A 23,094-nucleotide genomic window follows, 5' to 3' on the forward strand; every position below is an offset into this window, starting at 1 on the left:
CGGAACCCAGCTATTTAAGAACAAAATAGTATATTACAAAACAAGTGCGGAAAAGGGGAGGGTCGGAACTAGTGGCGTTTTAAATCGACAATAGTTACGAATTTCCTTTTCGCACGTGTATCGTACGAAGTTTTTCAGTACAGATGGCCCTCCGATGTTTCGACCTGACGAGAAATAAACCACTTCTCGCACTAGTGTCTTTTCTCTCTCTTTAATTTATCGCCACTTGTTTCGAATTTCCTCTTTTAGCACTTGTATCGTAATGTACTATTCAGGCTAAGATGGAACGGGAGGAGGGGAGGGCTTACAAAGAGCGAGACAAAGCATTGCCCAAGGCAGGAAGGCCATTGTGAATAATGTCAAGCCTATTGCATCGCAACTTCATAACCCGTTTGGCTTCTGTTTGTTTGGGATGAGGTAAAACCGGATGGCTTGCGCAATAGATTTGACCCATATTACTCCTCTGATCTGTGGTGTGGTGTGGTGTGTGTGGTGAGCTGTCACATCAGAGTCAACTAATTTTTTTACAGATAGCCTACATAAACTGAAATACACCCAATTATCTCGATAACAAATCCGATCCAATATCGGATGTCGGATCGACATCCATCCACCATCTTGGATTTTTTCCATTAAAATCTTTCCGATATCCGATATCGGATCGGATAATGTGAAAACGGACTAAAGATTCTTTGAGACGCAATCTTTCTGAGCTTACATTTTTAAATTTGCGCCTTTGACAAGGTCGCTTTGCTAGAGTATACGTTTTAATTGATTATATTTTGTGGAAAAAGTGAGCAAAAAAGTGGCTTTTATACTCATTAAACATGTAAAAAACGCTAATTTTTAAATTGAAAATTCATTTATTGTTAAATAGCTATGAAATACCTGAATGTAGTGCAAAGAATGTAAATAAATAAATATTGGGGACACTTTACACAGATCAACTTAGCCCCAAACTAAGCAAAGCTTGTACTATGGGTGCTAAGCGACAATATACATACTTATATAGGTAAATACATACTTATATACATACAAAACATGTTTTATTTACTTGTTTAAATAAAAATGTGAACAATCCCATTTAATTAAACTTTTATGACTCATTTGTTTGTCAAAAATGTCTTTCTATAGAAATATTTCGGTTAAGTTACATTATCTTACGGTAGTTAAAATAGTTGAAAACAATCAGGTGCAGAAAATGAGTGTGCGAATGTGAACACATTTCGCGCATTTGTGTGCCGTTATAAAGCCTAATTTCAGAAAACCTTTATGTCTGTATTGTTTGCACATATGAGATATGAATGGTGTAATTTTAACTAGACTCAGACATATTTAAAAATATTTTAAGCGGGTTCACGTATTAAGTCGATATATAACGCTCGACATGTTTCGATCCATTTCCGAGGATCTTTTTCAAGAGATATTTTGAGGATATTTTGAAATATGAATAGTGTAGTCGAGACTTTGTTGAAAATATGAAATACTAGCTTTTGCCTGCGGCTTCGCTCGCGTTAGTGCGTTTTCACATTACCCGATCCGATATCGGATGTCGGACCGATATCCCTACATTACAGGCGCCATCTTGGATTTTTTCCATTGAAATCCTTCCGACATCCGATATCGGATCGGATAATGTGAAAACGGCCTTAGAAAGAAACAAAAAGTAGCCTATGTCACTCTCCACCCCTTCAACTATCTCCACTTAAAAAATCACGTCAATTCGTCGCTCCGTTTTGCCGTGAAAGTCGGACACACAAACAGACACACACACTTTCCCATTTATAATATTAGTATGGATTCTCGGATGACACGAAAATCTGAAGCGGCTCAGACACTAACATTAATAATGAGTAATGACATTACTCCGAAGAAATTACTTACATTTGTAATGATATAAATGAAGGAATGACGGCAACTAATTAAGTTTATACAATTCAACGTGCTAGATAACGTAAAAAATATTGATTCAAATAATAATAAATTAGCATAAATTACCATTATTAAGGAAAGGAGTTTGAATAAGTTCCTTTTATCCTATTTTTGCTACGAAACTTTAAAATCTCTGTCGGCACCTGTCAATAACTCCTAGCCTTTTCATTCAACAAATGTGTGATGATTCTTATTAGAGTAGTATTTTTTAATAAATTAGTATTTAAATTACAAAAAATATGTCTCAAATGGGTGCAAGGTTGTACGACAAGTGCACTTTTTGCAAAGTGAAATGCAGTTGATGTTGACCTCAATGTTTTTCAGACCGGCGTGTATTTTGAAATCGTAATGCATTTAAGTCTTACACATTATATATGTCACTGCAAAAGCCCGAGGTAAGGTAAAACCTACGTTTTGCTGGTAAAACCTAGGTCGACAGTCGGTAAATGTTGTATCAGGCATCAGGCAGAAGTATTGGGGAAGTTCTATGAAAAATATGTTGCAGGTATCAAAATATACGAAATCAAAGTAGATTCAGCGTGCGTAGCCGAATGCACAAACGCTCACGAAACGAAACGCTCGTAGATATATATATCTATCTCTATCGCTCTTGCGTATTGGCGCGACAGAGCTAGGCTACCTTTCGCGGCGTTTCGTTTTCGTTTCGCGTCGTAGAAATGCCATTCGGCTACGGGGCCAGTTCGGAAAGAGATGAGGCGTGAAATGTATGGGATCCAATACATTCCACGACTCTTCTCTGTCCGAACAGACTAAATGTATCGCTAAACTTCAAACTCGGGTTAATCCATTCTGGTATAAGGGTGATTCTTTTTCAGATTATATATATTTTTATACATAATCAACCTTAAAGCAGAATGGATTTACCCGAGTTTGAAGTTAGGCGACACAAATTAAAATTTCAGTTTCAGCATCGACAGCTCTTAGCAACTAGATACAATCAAGTCATATGTCGAATCATTTCCATGATGCAAACATTGCGATGTCATTCGAACAAGTGACAGCGGATAGCATGCAACTGAAAGATCGCGTGCGATGAAGGATCGCGTGCGATGAGCGATCGGAATCGGAAGAAAGTGCAGATTTCGTTCTCTTTGGGCCCGTTTCTTGAATTAGCTTTATCAGAGTGTTGTCATGAAAACGCGTACAATCTGACAGTTCGTGTCGTGTTTGTTGTAGTATACGATACAGATGTAGGTAGTGCGAAAAGATTTTTCTTTCGTATTTTTACGGAAGTTTACGAACGTGTCATGATTTCCGCCAGTCTCCGTAAAAGACGTAGGTACTGACACTGTCTGAACTAGCGTGACAAATGTGAACGTTCGCACTACATCTGTATACTTACGCCATGTCTGTCGCTTCTCATACTTCCATATCGATAAGGTTTGATTTCGTATGCGTCGCATCGCCGTCGCGCGACCATCGCGCGACCGTCGCCCACGCAAGCCACGGCGTTAATACGTTTTTTTACTCGGACACCAAATGTAAGGTTTAAAATTAGTTTTGGCTAAAACCAAAACTTCGACCGAACAGAAAGATCCGCTTTATAACGTAGCCTGTCTAAATTCAGTCGGGCACAACTGGACAAAAGTAAGCACATATTCATTTTTAAATCGTAAATCAAAACTTAAAACATTTTTCTTCGAAGCGAAATAATACTGACATTCCAAAACAGAAATGGTATGTCATAAATGTCATCATTTAATTATAAGAAATCTTTACAACGCTATCAATGCAATTTAACATAATTGGCTGATGCATTTTTATACGTCCAATTAAATGTTTGTATTTAATTTGTTTAAATAAAGATTAGCTGAGCAAGTTGAGAAATCATGAAGAATATATGATTGAGATTTTTACGTCGTGGCTTGCGTGGGCGACGGTCGCGCGATGGTCGCGCGACGGCGATGCGACGCATACGAAATCAAACCTTATCGATATGGAAGTAGACGATGCGATGAGACGCGACGGCGACGGTCGCGCGACCGTCGCCCACGCAAGACACGGCGTTATTCTAGACAGCCATCCGAGCCGTCTTCTGATCTTTAATAAACTAATTGCATAATATTGTCTTCGGTTACCGCGATAGTTACTCATGAAATAAAACTATGGAAACGGATTAAATCGCGTATAATGAATTTAAAATATGTACATCCCGACGTTTCGAACTCTTTACAGCGTTCGTGGTCAACGGGTGACCCGTGCATTGCAGTTTAAATTAACTTTTGAATAACCAACGATTAAAATACGCATTTAGATCAGAAAACCATTGGAAAGTTATAAGATTTGCACAAATTTCATGTATAACAAGAACTTACACAAGTTTAACATAATTAAGTTGTTATTTTACATTTATTTCCTCTTAGTGCAAAACTCTTCAATCTAATCAATCAACCAAATTTTATTAAAATAAAACGAAAAAATTAGCTATAACATAAAAACAGACCCGTTTGGTAAAAAAGGAAAGTAAGTTTATTACATATCATTGATAGCCAAGGAAAAATTACGAAAAATCAATAGGTAAATGGTAAATGACTATGATCATTGATCACTTATGGCATTGCGAAAATGAGTAATTATCATACGGGTGTCGTCAGCAGCCTTGTCGACTGTCCGCAAGTCAACATAAACCAGTTTGACGACATGGACGCACCTTAATTTGGCACATAATAATTATACTGGCCCATGTAAATGTATACGCACCTTGAGCCTTGAGTTATTTCTTTTTGGAAATTACTAACCAAATTTTGAATATGTATGTAAGGTGCAAAACAGATCAAATCTTGTTTTATATTTATTAGAAATATTATTTAGACGACTAAGTAGGTTTTTCCCTAAAATGCATCAATGGCGCTATTTATTTGAAATACTCGCTTCGTAGACTTATGATCAAATCCATACTATCCATAATATTATAAATGGGAAAGTGTGTGTCTGTTTGTCCGTTTTCACGGCATCGCGGCAAAATGGAGCGACGAATTTACGTGATTTTTTAGGTGGAGATATTTGAAAGGATGGAGAGTGACGTAGGCTACTTTTGTCTCTTTCTAACGCGAGCGGAGCCGCCAGCAAAAGCTAGTACTGAATATATAAAAGATTGCCTGAATTAAACTGTAGACCTACTAACTAAGCGCTTCGACTAAACCAAATATTGTTTATAACATCATAAGCCTTTATTTATCGTCTAGTAAAACTTTTCCTCTTTCACTCCCATCTCCAACCTTAAAAGAGTGAAAGAGATAAAACATGCGCAGGCGACTGACCCGTCGTGACATTCGAGAAAGTCACGAGTGTTGCGAAAATCGGCGGGAAAAAGATGGCGGCACCCATTCATAAAACTGGCAAATGTCAAGTGCTTCACCAAGGCTGGACAAGTGTGCCGGATATATTGACGTAACATTTACTTTTACCTTCGTACCTATTAAAGAATTTTCGATTGAAATTTGATTGGGGGTCCTTGACAAAAATAATACAAATTAAAAACGTTTATTCAGCAAGTAGGTCACTAGAGAGCTCTTCTACGCGTAAATAGGCGCAATACATGACAAACTATTTAATTTTATTACATGAATACGAAATTTACATAGGAAGTGTAGGTAAATACGAGTAGGTTACTAAACTTTTTTTTTTTTACTAAAAAACTTTTGGGAAACTTTCGATGGATTGCTTAAATTTTAATTCGTCTACTTTAACTTGAAATTTTAAATAAAAAAAATCTTTAAATAATGTCAGATGTCAGCGCTTTTATTACAAACTGTAATTTTAAATAAATATAGAAATACTTAATTATTGTAATAAAGTATACTGCCTGCCATAACCTTATAGTTCAAACATGTACAAGTTCAATATCGTTTACAGTGTCACGTGGATAAAATCACGCGGACTTATAAATAACGACATACATACTCAAGTTTCATAACAACTTCAGTATATAATAATATACATTGTAATTTTATGAATGGTGCTGCGCCATCGAGACTGTCAATATTTACATGTCATTTTCCTTCTGTGTTATCTTATCGAGCGTATCTAATCTTTTCATAATTGTGTGTGTTCCGATAATCAGCTGATCGAGACAAGGAAACGTTCTATCTAATGAGGATTTTGGAGAAAGTCCTAGATAGAGATACTTATTACTTAGTAGTGGTAATTATAAATCGTCGTCGTCGCGTCGTCCGTGTGTGTCGTGCTTAGATAGCCGACAGAGGTCTTCATATTCTCCACGCACCGCACCTGGGTCATAAGGATTCTACGATGAACTTAACGTTAGCGCGTTGTAAACTGGACGTTGGTAACAGCGCCATCTATCGGGATATTGTGTAAACACTCACACACTCACCTTCATATAGATTGTCGTCATCATCCGTATGTGTGGTCTGGCTCAGCCGAGAGAGGTCCTCGTACTCGGCCCAGTAAGCGGCCAGGACCGAGTCTTATATAGATTCTACGATGAACAAACGTTAGCGCGTTGTAGAAAACTCGCCGCTGGTAACAGCGCCATCTACCAGGACATTTGGTCAAGACTCACCTCCATAAAGATCGTCGTCGTCATCCGTACGTGTTAGGCTTAACCGAGAGAGGTCCTCATATTCGACCACACACCTGGGTCTTATAAGGAGTCTACGATGAACTAACGTTAGCGCGTTCTAGAAAACTCGCCGGACGTAACAGCGCCATCTACCAGGATATTTAGTAAACGCATTCCGTTTTGTACACCTACCTTCATATAGATTGTCGTCGTCGTCCGTATGTGTCTGGCTGAGCCGAGAGAGGTCCTCATAGTCGGCCCAGTAGGCGGCTAGGACCGGGTCCGGCGCGCGGGGCAGCGGCAGCGCCATTCGGACCTCGGGGGACACCTGAAACAATTTTTATTTTATTAATATAGATTTCTATTTCACAAACAGTGACTTCAATAAAAAGGTTACACATTTAGCTGGTTCAATAAACTTTTGAGACAAAAGCATGAAAAAGGCTTAATTCGCGTGGTAGCAAGTTGGCAACATATACGTGAAGAAATGGCGCTTGTCGGAAACACACGTAATCAAGTACGGGACGTCAAATATTAATGCAGCAATTTGAACTATTTTGATTCAATGAGAATACGTTTTCTGTACGGAAATTCGACCGGCAAGCTATTCAGCGTTCGTGGTCAACAGGTGACCGAGTTCCGTAGTTTTATTTCAATGGTAAACTATCACTCTAACCGAAGATATTACCTATTTTTGTGTGATATTTTTGCATTGGAGCTTGTGTTAATGAATAGCAATAAAAATACATTTATTATCAAAGAAAAACATTACAAACAGAACTTGTCAGGGGTCTCCGCACTAGGCTACGCCTCTATTGCGATTTCCGGTGAACCAGTTAACAGTTTTAACATTATATAGAACCAAGTTACAAAATAAAGTCTAGCATTTTTTGGTAAAACAGACTAAAGATAAGTACTTAAACAAATAAAACAAAACAAAACTTTTCATTCTGTGTACAAAGCCTATCAAGGGCTTAAATCTAAAGTATATCACAGAATATATAATAGTACAAGTACAGAAGGCCCACTGCTTTGATGTTCACGAAATGCCGCCTTTTTAAATGCCTACTAAATTCTAACAAAGAAATGAGCCGCACGTGCGCAGCGTCGGAGGATAGGGTTGCCTATGGTTTAAAACGCATTAATTCTCAGATAAATAGTTATACTATATATTCAAGTCTTGGGTACTTTCTAGGTATATATACAGTATTTTTTATATTTTTGTTACAGCCTCCAGCATCACAAGCCTTATTGAACTTTTCCGTTGGACTTAATCAATAAGATCAGTGTAAGATTGTCCTATTTTATTCATGATGTCTATTTAACTAAGCATTATTAGCCATTCTACACGTGGACATCGCATATGAACCTTGAAAAAAACTCGCTACGTAATGTAACAATAGAATGTGCGAACGTGCGTTTCGTGAGAACGCGCGCCACCCCTGATTAGGCCGCGAACTCGCGGCCGCCAGCATAGAGAGTAAAGGTCAAGAGTAAGCCCATTTATAATAAAAAAAAAAATAAAAAAAAAATATATACTTGTAGCGCGGCGATAGAATCGCGGAGTGAGCCGCCCCTGAGTATATTTGCTAAAATTTCTTCTGTCTCTGCATAAGTAAATGACTGTAAGATTTTAAATAGTAGTTTCTTTGCTTCTACGGTACTGCCGTTTTTAAAGTCGCAGTGTTTGAGCATAGCATTATAAGTCGAAACTCGGATTCTTCAATACACGTAGCACCTAGGGGAATTTAAACATATATTATCAAAGACCGTTATCATACCTACTTTATTGACACTTCAATACGTAACCTCAAGTTTAACCCCTAACAGTACTTTGTCTCGATAGCTGTTGCCGCGGAAAATGCAATTAATTTACCTTTTACGATCTTACAGTGTGGGTTTTTATAAACGAACATACTGATAGGCGAGTGATGAAATTTTACGAGATATTATTTGTCATAAAATTCATCCTTTCATACTTTTTCGTTTTCTATCAACCCCTTATTAAGGGCCAGTTCTATCAACCAAATTTGACAGACACATCATCGTTAATTTGGCACGCAGCAGACGTCTATGGAACTTCCCATACAAAAAAAAATTACGAACGCTTTAACTGTGACAGACGGTTTGATGCAACCGGCCCTAAGAGTAGGTAACACTAAATCAGTCTAACCTAAGAGTAGGACTAAAACATGAGCAATTGATATGCTCTGCATACCCTGTTATAATACGGGAATACATTCGTAAATTTATGTATGTAAAATTCACTATAAACAAGTTTTACTTCACAAATCTGTCATTGCACAGCCGCAACTTAATTAATAGGTACACTTTTAAATGCATAAGTATTTAACCGGTTTTCTAGTTTAGAATAGCCAGATGCAGCAACTCAACGTGATTTTAACATTAACCAGTTCGTTAAACTTTTTGCAACATGTTATTTAGACCACATATAAACAATAGACCAAGTAGCCAGTATTTAAACACACATTGGGTAGAACGAAACTCACGACTAGAAGCAACTCAACGTGATGTTGACATTAATCGGTTCGTTAATTTTTTCGCAACAAGTTACATATTTAGAATATTTATGACGTTCTCTAGATAAGCATTTGCGCTTGCCGTAAGGGCGTTTTCACATTATCCGATCCGATATCGGATGTCGGAAGGATTTCAAAGGCAAAAATCAAAGATGGTGGCTTAAATGTGGGATATCGGTCCTACATCCGATATCGGATCGGATAATGTGAAAACGCACTAAGAACGCTCTGGAAAGTTATTCGTAAGGTACAGGGGGACGACTGGCAGGTAATTTCAAGTAATCGAAATACTTTTTATAAAACGATGAAAACGGATTATGCCGTGTTTTCCATATTTATTTCATGTCATGAGTAACTATCGGAGTAACCGAAGACTATAATCGAAATATTTTCCAATTTTACGCTATTAACTAGAGTCTCACATGAGTCCACTAAACAAGCGGGCTATATGTGACCAGTGGGCACATATGGAACTGTAATTAATAATGTTAAACATGCAAAATATGTTGAAATAACCCCCCAGATAGAAATTTTAAACCGTACATTAATAAGCAACGATGCAATACTACTATTCGTTTACAAATTACAAACAAAACAATAGGAGTATAAAGTAGCTAGTATTTAAACACACATTGCGTGGCACGGATCGCAAGCTCACGACCATGTTACGCCATTGCTTAGATTAGATCTTATCAGCAGTAACGAAACGCACTGGCTATTGCACTAGGGAACTAATCAGCTATTTCACTTTAAGATTATTTGACGGTAGTAGAATATTTATGACGTTATACAATGGACAGCTTAGCCATTTATAATCGTTATGCCAAGGATTATTTACCTCAGAATTTACAATCTTCATACTAAGAATCGTACCTCCATTTTTAGCGCCACCTATTAAATACTATCTATGATCTTAACTAAATCACAAACTTTTTTTTTTTTCAAAATGTGTATTGACGTGATATCATGATATTAAAATAAAGAAATATGTCATTTGTTCTTATAAAAAATAAATACACGCAAAATTATTTGGGGAAAATTCCAAACCCAAACTGCCCTGCAGAGTAAGTGGAGAAATATGATTCGAGTCCTACGCCCCAGCAGAAGCCAGCCAATCCTGTTACCCGGATTTAAAGAAGAAGAGACAGAGAGAACTATTTAAGATCCGTTTAGGAAAACGTAAGCGACTGGTACGTTGGCTAGTTACTGACCCTTATACGGCTACTTAACGACCTTTCACTCCAAAATGTCCTTTTACCACCATCAAGTCAAAACCACCTTTATATCCCCGACATAAGACACCTATTCACCTACCCGTTTATTTATCGCTAGCTAACGGAATGCACCGAGATAGGATTCGTTTTATCTGCGTCGATATTGGGAATTAGGAAAATCGATTTGCGGTGCCTTTGAGGGGGATAATCTGTTTTGGACTGTTAACTGAATAAATAGTTTAAACTGTAGGTATAATGGAAGAGAGTACACAAGAACTTAGCCGTCGGAATATACCCTTGAAATGCAAAGTACATGTTGGTTGCAGGAGGATGCCTGAAGTATTTAAGTATAATAAAATACACAACGCAATTGATGTATGTATTAGTTTGTGGGACTCTTGCTATTCAAATAGGTATGACTGTGTTTAAGACAACTAAAGACTAAACAAAAAAATAATGAAATGGATAACTAAATACTAAAACATATTGTTGATAAGATCTAATCAAATTAAAGTCATGGATCCCGGATGCATTTATTTACCTAATTACGAACATGCTTAGTAACATGAAATAGATAAATTTGATCAACCGAAGCACATCTTATCTTAAATCTGATCTGTGCAAGATAGTAAAGAAAACGATTTAAGAAATTATTTTGAGTAGATATTTTAAATAATGTGGCAGGCAGACAGGCGGACAGAATCGTACCATAAGGGTTCTTTTTAGTACGGAACCCTAAAACCGATGTTATAAGCGACGAATATACATTTAGCTTCTATATTTTCCTAAATGTACAGTGAGCTGCAAAAGTGCATGGCGAATTTATCAAAGAATTCATTCATAATTTATCCATGCAATTTTGCAGCTTCATGTACATACTATTTCAAACCATCGCTGTGTTAAGCAACTTTCCTACTATGGGCACGACACTGTTTACACCAAATAAGACTAGAAATGTATGGGCCTTTTAGGCTTAAAAAAACTAGAATGGCGCTGTTTCGCAGACTGGAAGTGACCAAAATCATATTTTCCTCAAATATTTGTTCGTATTTTTATTTTTTATAAGAACAAATGATACGCTTTTTATTGTAATAACTTGATATCACGCCAATACATATTTTGAAAAAAAAAAAAAATTGTCGGCATCATGAGTGTACCTAGTCATGATAGTATTTAGATGTATGAAGATTGTAAATCCTTTATAAATCATCCTTGACATTAGTACCATTACACATTACTACCTAACAATAATTTTATCCTAAGTAACATATTTTTAATCAAAAAGCGAAGTTTTACTCAATAATCGATTTGTTTATTTGCATATCGCACCAATAACACACTGTTCGTCAAGGTTCCGATAGCCATGACTAAGCCACTGACGTCTGCACTCTACATACAGTCACTTCGCCGAATACAATAAAAGCCTATGTGATACGATTGCACCGTCAACGTGTTAAATATAGGTGCGGCCAAAGTGCCAGAAATATGTATACACGACTTCATGGCTCATACTTTTTTTAAATGAGCATTTTTTTTTGCTAATAATTTTTTTTTTTATTGTTTTAGGGAATTTTAGGTCAATTGTACTCAGAATCACTAGTACCATGGGGTCTCATCCGGAACATCGTATAATTAATGTCAAACCAAAATCATAGATGGCGCTACGTGCCACGATTAGCCATTATGACATTTTATGACCTATTTATTCAATAAATTTAAAGGTCTCAAAGGTATTATTTTAGTCTCATGCATTAAGAATATCATTAATTAATACACAAATCCACAAAAACACGAATTCAATGCAATATTTTTCAAAATTCGAATCTAAAATTTATTACACGACTGAATACAACATCAGCAAACTCGCATTGAACGTTATTGAGTCGTCTAAGTATTATTACCTCTCGTCACTAGATGGAGTGACTGTGCATAACGTACGTGATATAATTAGAATAGCCACTTGAGTGCGGGCTAGTCATACGCTCAAAAAACCAGTGTAAGGGCGCTCTCCGGAACCATGATCTTCTTACGCGTCTGGACGGCACATTTTAGACTGGTTACGTAGCCGTATTCAACTCGTGTGCACTCCGTAACCACATGGTATCGTCAATGAAACTTATGAATGAATGGCGTTGTTGGTAAAACGAAAAGCAATATGTGAAGCCTGGCGTCCACTAAGCGATTCGTCACTAATGCACGCACTTTCATAACAAATTCAGAAGGCGAATTAACCCTTAAGAGGATACGATACCGAAGCACGAATTCAAATTTGAGATTTTTTGGTCTTTATCGCCGTCGCGCTGACGGGGTGGAACCCACAGAGAGGCCCTGTGTGCGTTCGCGTGGCGCACGCACACAACCGCGTCCGCCGCCGGCGCAAGTAGCTACTCGCGATCGAGCGCTCTCTATATTTCTCTAGTTTCGGACTTCTGGCTTTCTGCGGGCAGCCGAGCGGCACCGCCCCCGACTGCGCGATGGCAATAAACACAAAAATCACAAATTGGAATTCGTGCTTGCCTACCTTATCGTGTTAGTTCTTCATTATTAATAAATCATTTTAATTGTTGAATGTTGATTAGAACTGTTATCTGGGACATTTTTATTTTTGTCAAAGTTGTACGTCCACCCGACTTTTTTTGAATTTGGAAATTTTTATGTGGTTTCCACTCAGAATCGTGAGCTCTTTCACTCCTAATAGGAAAAAAAGTCTCCCAAGTTTTTTCCCATTCCGTTACCATTTTTTTCATACATTTTGTATGGCAGTAACGGAATGGAAGGTTTGAAAAATGTATGGATATCTTAAGACATTGTTTTTACTTCCTATCAGGCAGGATCGAAAGACCTTGAGATTCTGAGTATGAATCGCGTAAAAAACACCCATGTTACAAAAAAACAGGGGTGAACAACTTTAAAAAAAATGGCTCATCTGGCCGGCAGCCATAAGGCCATAACAGATAATAGTAATTATGTGTTGAAATGAAATGAAAATGAAATATTTATTTTTCAAGTAGGCATATTACAATGAACATGTGAACGTCAAGTTTCAGTAAATAACTAATTTCGGTGTTTTTCTCAATTTCATGAGTAAAAATTACTCTAGACAATGAAATAAAACTATGGAAACGTTAATTAATCCGTTTCCATAATTTTATTTCACGAGTAACTATCGCGGTAACCGAAGACAACATTACTCTAGAAAATGTTTTGTCAAATACCTAGCTACATTACCTTTTATTTTTTATATTAAGTACATGTATTCGTTTACTTAATAATATACATTTCCATATTTATACATTGAAATAGATATCATACACGAAAGGAAAAACGACACCGACGACGGTTTTTTTCCCACATTTCTAATTAACTAAGTACGCGCCTGCTTTCGAGTGCTTTAAATTTTAATAAACCAACGCATTCTTTGATTGGGGGCTCGGGCCTCTCAAGGTCAGTGCAAATGTGATGCGTAGAATAGGTACTAGTATAGGTAGGTAGGGGCGCGGGGCGCGGGGCCGCGACTAAATCTTGTTCATTCACATCTGCTTGCATGTGTCGCGGATAGAGCGAGTACGTAAGCGGCGAGCACACATACTAACCGCGCGGAGGCCGTTTGCCACCCTGATGTATACCTCTATGTACCTAAATGAATTTATTAGTGTGAGAGACCCTTACGAATAACATTCAAGTTAGTGTCAAGTGATTGACTGCACATGTCAAAACAAAAAACATTAGGAATTGGTCACACACGTGTTCAGTAATTATCTTTGGTAAAGGCAGTCACACACATGTTCAGTAATTATCTTTATTTTTTTAATAACTCGATAACCGTAAGAGTTAAGTTTCTTAGAGACATTAAAATCATTTGATCTTCCCTTAAAGTTAACGGAATTCAATAAAAACAGTGTGTATAACAAATAACAATCTTATTTACATGATTTATTTTACATACATACATACATACATACTATCACGCCTGTATCCCATAAAGGGGTAGGCAGAGCACATGAAACTACCAAAGCTTCAGGGCCACTCTTGGCAAATAAGGGGTAAAAGAAAACGAAACTGTGGCATTGCAGTGACAGGTTGCCAGCCTCTCGCCTACACCACAATTTAACCCATATCCCATAGTCGCCTTCTACGACACCCACGGGAAGAAAGGGGTGGTGAAATTCTTAACCCGTCACCACACAGGCTATATGATTTATTTTAACTTGCATTAATATGCTGTTCTCGAACATATTGTATCGATAAACTACCTCTCTAGTCGATCTGTGTCGATACTAACCCAACGAAGTAACTTTTCTAAGACGTCACCAGGTCACCACGCGTCCTTTTCTTTAGGGTGCTATAGAAAAGGATACCTATAGTTTTCTTTGTTCTTATTTACTGACAGACTTGTTTGACAGATTATATCAATTTATAGAGCAATCAATTTGATTAGTGAAACTAAATAATTTGTTATTCATGTTACCTACTTAAAACTGGAGTTTTAACATTTGGTTTAACAAGACGTCCTTACGAGGTTATATAAACAACAATGTGCCACAGGACTCATAATAAAACGGCTCAACATAATTTTTAAGAAAAAAAAAACCGGCCAAGAGCGTGTCGGGCCACGCACAGTGTAGGGTTCCGTAGTTTTCCATATTTTTCTCAAAAACCACTGAACCTATCGAGTTCAAAACAATTTTCCTAGAAAGTATTTATAAAGTTCAACTTTTGTGATTTTTTTCATATTTTTTAAACATATAGTTCAAAAGTTAGAGGGGGGGGGACGCACTTTTTTTCCTTTAGGAGCGATTATTTCCGAAAATATTAATATTATCAAAAAACGATCTTAGCAAACCCTTATTAATTTTTTAATACCTATCCAACAATATATCACACGTTGGGGTTGGAATGAAAAAAAATATCAGCCCCCACTTTACATGTAGGGGGGGTACCATAATCAAACATTTTTTTCCATTTTTTATTTTTGCACTTTGTTGGCGTGATTGATATACATATTGGTACCAAATTTCAGCTTTCTAGTGCTAACGGTTACTGAGATTATCCGCGGACGGACGGACGGACGGACGGACAGACAGACATGGCGAAACTATAAGGTAAGGGTTCCTAGTTGACTACGGAACCCTAAAAACCGTCGCCTTTCGGGTTCTGGTGAAAGCTACTTGCGAATGTTGGATTATGTAGAAATGTGTAAGTATTTTTAGGGTTCCGTAGTCAACTAGGAACCCTTATAGTTTCGCCATGTCTGTCTGTCTGTCCGTCCGTCCGTCCGTCCGTCCGTCCGTCCGTCCGTCCGTCCGCGGATAATCTCAGTAACCGTAAGCACTAGAAAGCTGAAATTTGGTACCAATATGTATATCAATCACGCCAACAAAGTGCAAAAATAAAAAATGGAAAAAAATGTTTTATTAGGTACCCCCTACATGTAAAGTGGGGGCTGATATTTTTTTTCATTCCAACCCCAATGTGTGATATATTGTTGGATAGGTATTTAAAAATGAATAAGGATTTACTAAGATCGTTTTTTGATAATATTAATATTTTCGGAAATAATCGCTCCTAAAGGAAAAAAAAGTGCGTCCCCCCCCTCTAACTTTTGAACCATATGTTTAAAAAATATGAAAAAAATCATAAAAGTAGAACTTTATAAAGACTTTCTAGGAAAATTGTTTTGAACTTGATAGGTTCAGTAGTTTTTGAGAAAATACGAAAAACTACGGAACCCTACACTGAGCGTGGCCCGACACGCTCTTGGCCGGTTTTTAAAACTGCTTTTAATGCTTTAATTACTAGATGGCAACACAAATGAATATACGTATAACGTTAAGGTTTGAGGAGTTTCCTCAATTCCTCATGAATCCGATTACATTATAAGAAATCGAAGCTTGACAAACTTTGACTTGAAAACTCAATATGCTTAACAAACATAACTAAATAAATGTCACTGCTTTGGACTTAAATGCAAGCTTTTCTTCCAAAAATACCAAAGTCACTATGAGTGTGCCGTTCAGATTTGAGGAGTTCGGTTCTGACTATCATCAGCAGTTCCACTGCACCAAATGTTACTGTTCTGGACGTAAGTGCATGCTGTTCTTAAAAAAATACCAAAGTCACTATAAGCGTGCCGTTCAGATTTGAGGAGTTCGGTTCTGACCATCATCAGCAGTTCCACTGTACCAAATGTCACTGTTCTAGACGTAAGCGCATGCTGTTCTTATAAAAAACCGGCCAAGAGCGTGTCGGGCCACGCTCAGTGTAGGGTTCCGTAGTTTTCCGTATTTTTCTCAAAAACTACTGAACCTATCAAAATCAAAATAATTTTCCTAGAAAGTCTTTATAAAGTTCTACTTTTGTGATTTTTTTCATATTTTTTAAACATATGGTTCAAAAGTTAGAGGGGGGGGGGGACGCACTTGTTTTTCCTTTAGGAGCGATTATTTCCGAAAATATTAATATTATCAAAAAACGATCTTAGTGAACCCTTATTCATTTTTAAATACCTACCTATCCAACAATATATCACACGTTGGGGTTGGAATAAAAAAAACTATCAGCCCCCACTTTACATGTAGGGGGTGATTGATATACATATTGGTACCAAATTTCAGCTTTCTAGTGCTAACGGTTACTGAGATTATCCGCGGACGGACGGACAGACAGTTGACTACGGAACCCTAAAAATGGCAAAGTCACTATAAGCGTGCCGTTCAGATTTGAGGAGTTTAGGTTCTGGCCATCATCAGCAGTTCCACTGCACCAAATGTCACTGTTCTGGACGAAAGTGCATGCTGTTCTTATAAAAATACCAAAGTCACTATAAGCGTGCCGTTCAGATTTGAAGAGTTCCGTTCTGGCCATCATCAGCAGTTCCACTGCACCAAATGTCACTTTTCCGTACCTAAATGCATGCTGTTCCTTTAAAAACACAAAAATCAGCATATGTATGCCTTTCAGATTCGAGGAGTTCCCTCGATTTCTCCAGGATCCCATCTTTAGAACTGGGTTCTGAGAAAAATGGGACCAATCTGTATGCATATACATTCAATCAAAAAAAAATTTTTCAAAATCGGTCCAGAAGCGACGGAAATATCGAGGAACAAACATTAAAAAAAATAAAAAAAAAAAAACATACAGACGACTTGATAACCGTCCTTCTTGAGAGATGAGGCGACGGTTAAAAATAATACCAATAATAATAGGTGCGTGCTATATTTTACTCAGCAGCCGGCGTAGCCGAAATGGCAATTGTCGACACCATATGCCGACAGAAATGTAGTCTAGCTCTGTCGCGCAAGTACGCAAGAGCTATAATTAGAGGTAGATAGATACAACGAAACAAATATTATCGTGAGTACGTGTGCATTCGACTACGCACACTGATGAGCGGACCCAGCGCGTACGTACATTGCGCACCACCTGCACGCACACATACAAACCGCGCGGCATACAATCCACTGGTAGGCTATGTCTACAACGCCATCTAGTAATGTCTGACTTTAAACGTGCACATGACGTTGTATGTTTAGTGCGTGAAAGCTAAAACAGATGTCGCAAGATGTTGCAGTTTGATGACTATTTCGACGTAGGATACTGATAAGAGTTTTGTTGGCCACGCGTGGCTACTGGCGCCATCTAGCTCTTTGAGTGTGGATTAAATTTAGTACACAGGTCTAGAATACTTAGGACGGCGCCCATTTTTAGTATGGGGTTAGGTATCTGTACTAGTATTATTTGATCTGTGCTAGTACTTTCAATCTCACTGTGGAGACAAAAAGTGTCCCAGAATTTCCATACATTTTTGTTACTTTTCTCTTTTGTTACCCCATACAAAATGTACTGAAAATAGTAACAAAATAAGAAAAAATCGTATGGGACAATTTTTTTAACTACTAGGATTGAAAAGGCTAGTATAAACTGTCCGACGTTTTTTTTATTCAATTGTACTCAGAATCACTAGTACTTTCAATCTCACTGTGGAGACAAAAAGTGTCCCAGAATTTCCATACATTTTTGTTACTTTTCTCTTTTGTTACCCCATACAAAATGTACTGAAAATAGTAACAAAATAAGAAAAATCGTATGGGACAATTTTTTTAACTACTAGGATTGAAAAGGCTAGTAATTCTGACTAGAAATAGCATTTTTTTTTTAAATATCACACTTCATAAAAGTGGCAAAAAAAATAAATGCTCAAATTATAAATGGGCTTACTTTTGGCCACAGACTAGCCAAAGGCAGACGTGGCCTATGATGGAATGAGCTCGCCCAGAAGATGCCTGGGTACTGGGTACGTAGCCGAATGGCAAACGCTAGTCTGGCTCTGTCGCTCCAGTACGCAAGAGCGATAGAGATAGATATCTACGAGCGTTTCGTTTCGTGAGCGTTTGTGCCATTCGACTACGTACCCTGTTCACTTTAATATCCGATCCGATATCAGATGTAGGAAGGATTTCAACGGCAAAAATCAAAGATGGCGACCTTCAAATTGAGACTGAACAGGCATCTTCTGGGCGAGCTCACTCCATCGTAGGCCACGTCTTTGCCTTTGGCTATTCTGTGGCCAAGAGTAAGCCCATTTATAATTTAAAAAAAAAACATATATGGGATGTGGGGATATCGGTCGTACATCCGATATCGGATCGGATAATGTGAAAACGCACTAAGATTGTGGATACATATTTCTGGCACGTTGTCCGCATCACAGATCAAATAATACTAGTACAGATACCTAACCCCATACTAAAAATGGGCGCCGTCCTAAGTATTCTAGACCTGTGTACTAAATTTAATCCACACTCAAAGAGCTAGATGGCGCCAGTAGCCACGCGTGGCCAACAAAACTCTTATCAGTATCCTACGTCGAAATAGTCATCAAACTGCAACATCTTGCGACATCTGTTTTAGCTTTCACGCACTAAACATACAACGTCATGTGCACGTTTAAAGTCAGACATTACTAGATGGCGTTGTAGACATAGCCTACCAGTGGATTGTATGCCGCGCGGTTTGTATGTGTGCGTGCAGGTGGTGCGCAATGTACGTACGCGCTGGGTCCGCTCATCAGTGTGCGTAGTCGAATGCACACGTACTCACGATAATATTTGTTTCGTTGTATCTATCTACCTCTAATTATAGCTCTTGCGTACTTGCGCGACAGAGCTAGACTACATTTCTGTCGGCATATGGTGTCGACAATTGCCATTCGGCTACGCCGGCTGCTGAGTAAAATATAGCACGCACCTATTATTATTGGTATTATTTTTAACCGTCGCCTCATCTCTCAAGAAGGACGGTTATCAAGTCGTCTGTATGTTTTTTTTTTATTTTTTTTAATGTTTGTTCCTCGATATTTCCGTCGCTTCTGGACCGATTTTGAAAAATTTTTTTTTGATTGAATGTATATGCATACAGATTGGTCCCATTTTTCTCAGAACCCAGTTCTAAAGATGGGATCCTGGAGAAATCGAGGGAACTCCTCGAATCTGAAAGGCATACATATGCTGATTTTTGTGTTTTTAAAGGAACAGCATGCATTTAGGTACGGAAAAGTGACATTTGGTGCAGTGGAACTGCTGATGATGGCCAGAACGGAACTCTTCAAATCTGAACGGCACGCTTATAGTGACTTTGGTATTTTTATAAGAACAGCATGCACTTTCGTCCAGAACAGTGACATTTGGTGCAGTGGAACTGCTGATGATGGCCAGAACCTAAACTCCTCAAATCTGAACGGCACGCTTATAGTGACTTTGCCATTTTTAGGGTTCCGTAGTCAACTGTCTGTCCGTCCGTCCGCGGATAATCTCAGTAACCGTTAGCACTAGAAAGCTGAAATTTGGTACCAATATGTACCCCCCCCCTACATGTAAAGTGGGGGCTGATATTTTTTTTATTCCAACCCCAACGTGTGATATATTGTTGGATAGGTAGGTATTTAAAAATGAATAAGGGTTCACTAAGATCGTTTTTTGATAATATTAATATTTTCGGAAATAATCGCTCCTAAAGGAAAAACAAGTGCGTCCCCCACCCCCCCTCTAACTTTTGAACCATATGTTTAAAAAATATGAAAAAAAATCACAAAAGTAGAACTTTATAAAGACTTTCTAGGAAAATTATTTTGATTTTGATAGGTTCAGTAGTTTTTGAGAAAAATACGGAAAACTACGGAACCCTACACTGAGCGTGGCCCGACACGCTCTTGGCCGGTTTTTTATAAGAACAGCATGCGCTTACGTCTAGAACAGTGACATTTGGTACAGTGGAACTGCTGATGATGGTCAGAACCGAACTCCTCAAATCTGAACGGCACGCTTATAGTGACTTTGGTATTTTTTTAAGAACAGCATGCACTTACGTCCAGAACAGTAACATTTGGTGCAGTGGAACTGCTGATGATAGTCAGAACCGAACTCCTCAAATCTGAACGGCACACTCATAGTGACTTTGGTATTTTTGGAAGAAAAGCTTGCATTTAAGTCCAAAGCAGTGACATTTATTTAGTTATGTTTGTTAAGCATATTGAGTTTTCAAGTCAAAGTTTGTCAAGCTTCGATTTCTTATAATGTAATCGGATTCATGAGGAATTGAGGAAACTCCTCAAACCTTAACGTTATACGTATATTCATTTGTGTTGCCATCTAGTAATTAAAGCATTAAAAGCAGTTTTAAAAACCGGCCAAGAGCGTGTCGGGCCACGCTCAGTGTAGGGTTCCGTAGTTTTTCGTATTTTTCTCAAAAACTACTGAACCTATCAAGTTCAAAACAATTTTCCTAGAAAGTCTTTATAAAGTTCTACTTTTATGATTTTTTTCATATTTTTTAAACATATGGTTCAAAAGTTAGAGGGGGGGGACGCACTTTTTTTCCTTTAGGAGCGATTATTTCCGAAAATATTAATATTATCAAAAAACGATCTTAGTAAATCCTTATTCATTTTTAAATACCTATCCAACAATATATCACACATTGGGGTTGGAATGAAAAAAAATATCAGCCCCCACTTTACATGTAGGGGGGGTACCCTAATAAAACATTTTTTTCCATTTTTTATTTTTGCACTTTGTTGGCGTGATTGATATACATATTGGTACCAAATTTCAGCTTTCTAGTGCTTACGGTTACTGAGATTATCCGCGGACGGACGGACGGACGGACGGACGGACGGACGGACGGACGGACAGACAGACAGACATGGCGAAACTATAAGGGTTCCTAGTTGACTACGGAACCCTAAAAATACTTACACATTTCTACATAATCCAACATTCGCAAGTAGCTTTCACCAGAACCCGAAAGGCGACGGTTTTTAGGGTTCCGTAGTCAACTAGGAACCCTTACCTTATAGTTTCGCCATGTCTGTCTGTCCGTCCGTCCGTCCGTCCGTCCGCGGATAATCTCAGTAACCGTTAGCACTAGAAAGCTGAAATTTGGTACCAATATGTATATCAATCACGCCAACAAAGTGCAAAAATAAAAATGGAAAAAAATGTTTGATTATGGTACCCCCCCTACATGTAAAGTGGGGGCTGATATTTTTTTTCATTCCAACCCCAACGTGTGATATATTGTTGGATAGGTATTAAAAAATTAATAAGGGTTTGCTAAGATCGTTTTTTGATAATATTAATATTTTCGGAAATAATCGCTCCTAAAGGAAAAAAGTGCGTCCCCCCCCTCTAACTTTTGAACTATATGTTTAAAAAATATGAAAAAAATCACAAAAGTTGAACTTTATAAATACTTTCTAGGAAAATTGTTTTGAACTCGATAGGTTCAGTGGTTTTTGAGAAAAATATGGAAAACTACGGAACCCTACACTGTGCGTGGCCCGACACGCTCTTGGCCGGTTTTTTTTTTCTTAAAAATTATGTTGAGCCGTTTTATTATGAGTCCTGTGGCACATTGTTGTTTATATAACCTCGTAAGGACGTCTTGTTAAACCAAATGTTAAAACTCCAGTTTTAAGTAGGTAACATGAATAACAAATTATTTAGTTTCACTAATCAAATTGATTGCTCTATAAATTGATATAATCTGTCAAACAAGTCTGTCAGTAAATAAGAACAAAGAAAACTATAGGTATCCTTTTCTATAGCACCCTAAAGAAAAGGACGCGTGGTGACCTGGTGACGTCTTAGAAAAGTTACTTCGTTGGGTTAGTATCGACACAGATCGACTAGAGAGGTAGTTTATCGATACAATATGTTCGAGAACAGCATATTAATGCAAGTTAAAATAAATCATATAGCCTGTGTGGTGACGGGTTAAGAATTTCACCACCCCCTTTCTTCCCGTGGGTGTCGTAGAAGGCGACTATGGGATATGGGTTAAATTGTGGTGTAGGCGAGAGGCTGGCAACCTGTCACTGCAATGCCACAGTTTCGTTTTCTTTTACCCCTTATTTGCCAAGAGTGGCCCTGAAGCTTTGGTAGTTTCATGTGCTCTGCCTACCCCTTTATGGGATACAGGCGTGATAGTATGTATGTATGTATGTATGTAAAATAAATCATGTAAATAAGATTGTTATTTGTTATACACACTGTTTTTATTGAATTCCGTTAACTTTAAGGGAAGATCAAATGATTTTAATGTCTCTAAGAAACTTAACTCTTACGGTTATCGAGTTATTAAAAAAATAAAGATAATTACTGAACATGTGTGTGACTGCCTTTACCAAAGATAATTACTGAACACGTGTGTGACCAATTCCTAATGTTTTTTGTTTTGACATGTGCAGTCAATCACTTGACACTAACTTGAATGTTATTCGTAAGGGTCTCTCACACTAATAAATTCATTTAGGTACATAGAGGTATACATCAGGGTGGCAAACGGCCTCCGCGCGGTTAGTATG

At 37.8% G+C, this 23,094-nt stretch overlaps 1 protein-coding gene across 4 annotated transcripts in view; it reads right to left on the reverse strand.

Moving 5' to 3' along the window:
• Positions 1 to 23,094, reverse strand: part of LOC125225047 (rho GTPase-activating protein conundrum) — a 245,632-nt gene that overhangs the window by 137,454 nt on the left and 85,084 nt on the right. For all 4 annotated transcript variants that reach the window (XM_048128555.1, XM_048128554.1, XM_048128557.1 and 1 more), the window contains one exon: positions 6,671 to 6,806. In XM_048128555.1, the coding sequence (XP_047984512.1) occupies positions 6,671 to 6,806 (136 nt within the window). The remainder of the gene's footprint in view (positions 1 to 6,670; positions 6,807 to 23,094) is intronic.

Source organism: Leguminivora glycinivorella, chromosome 4 (genome assembly GCF_023078275.1).
Source record: "Leguminivora glycinivorella isolate SPB_JAAS2020 chromosome 4, LegGlyc_1.1, whole genome shotgun sequence".
Classification (NCBI taxonomy): Eukaryota; Metazoa; Arthropoda; class Insecta; order Lepidoptera; family Tortricidae; genus Leguminivora; species Leguminivora glycinivorella.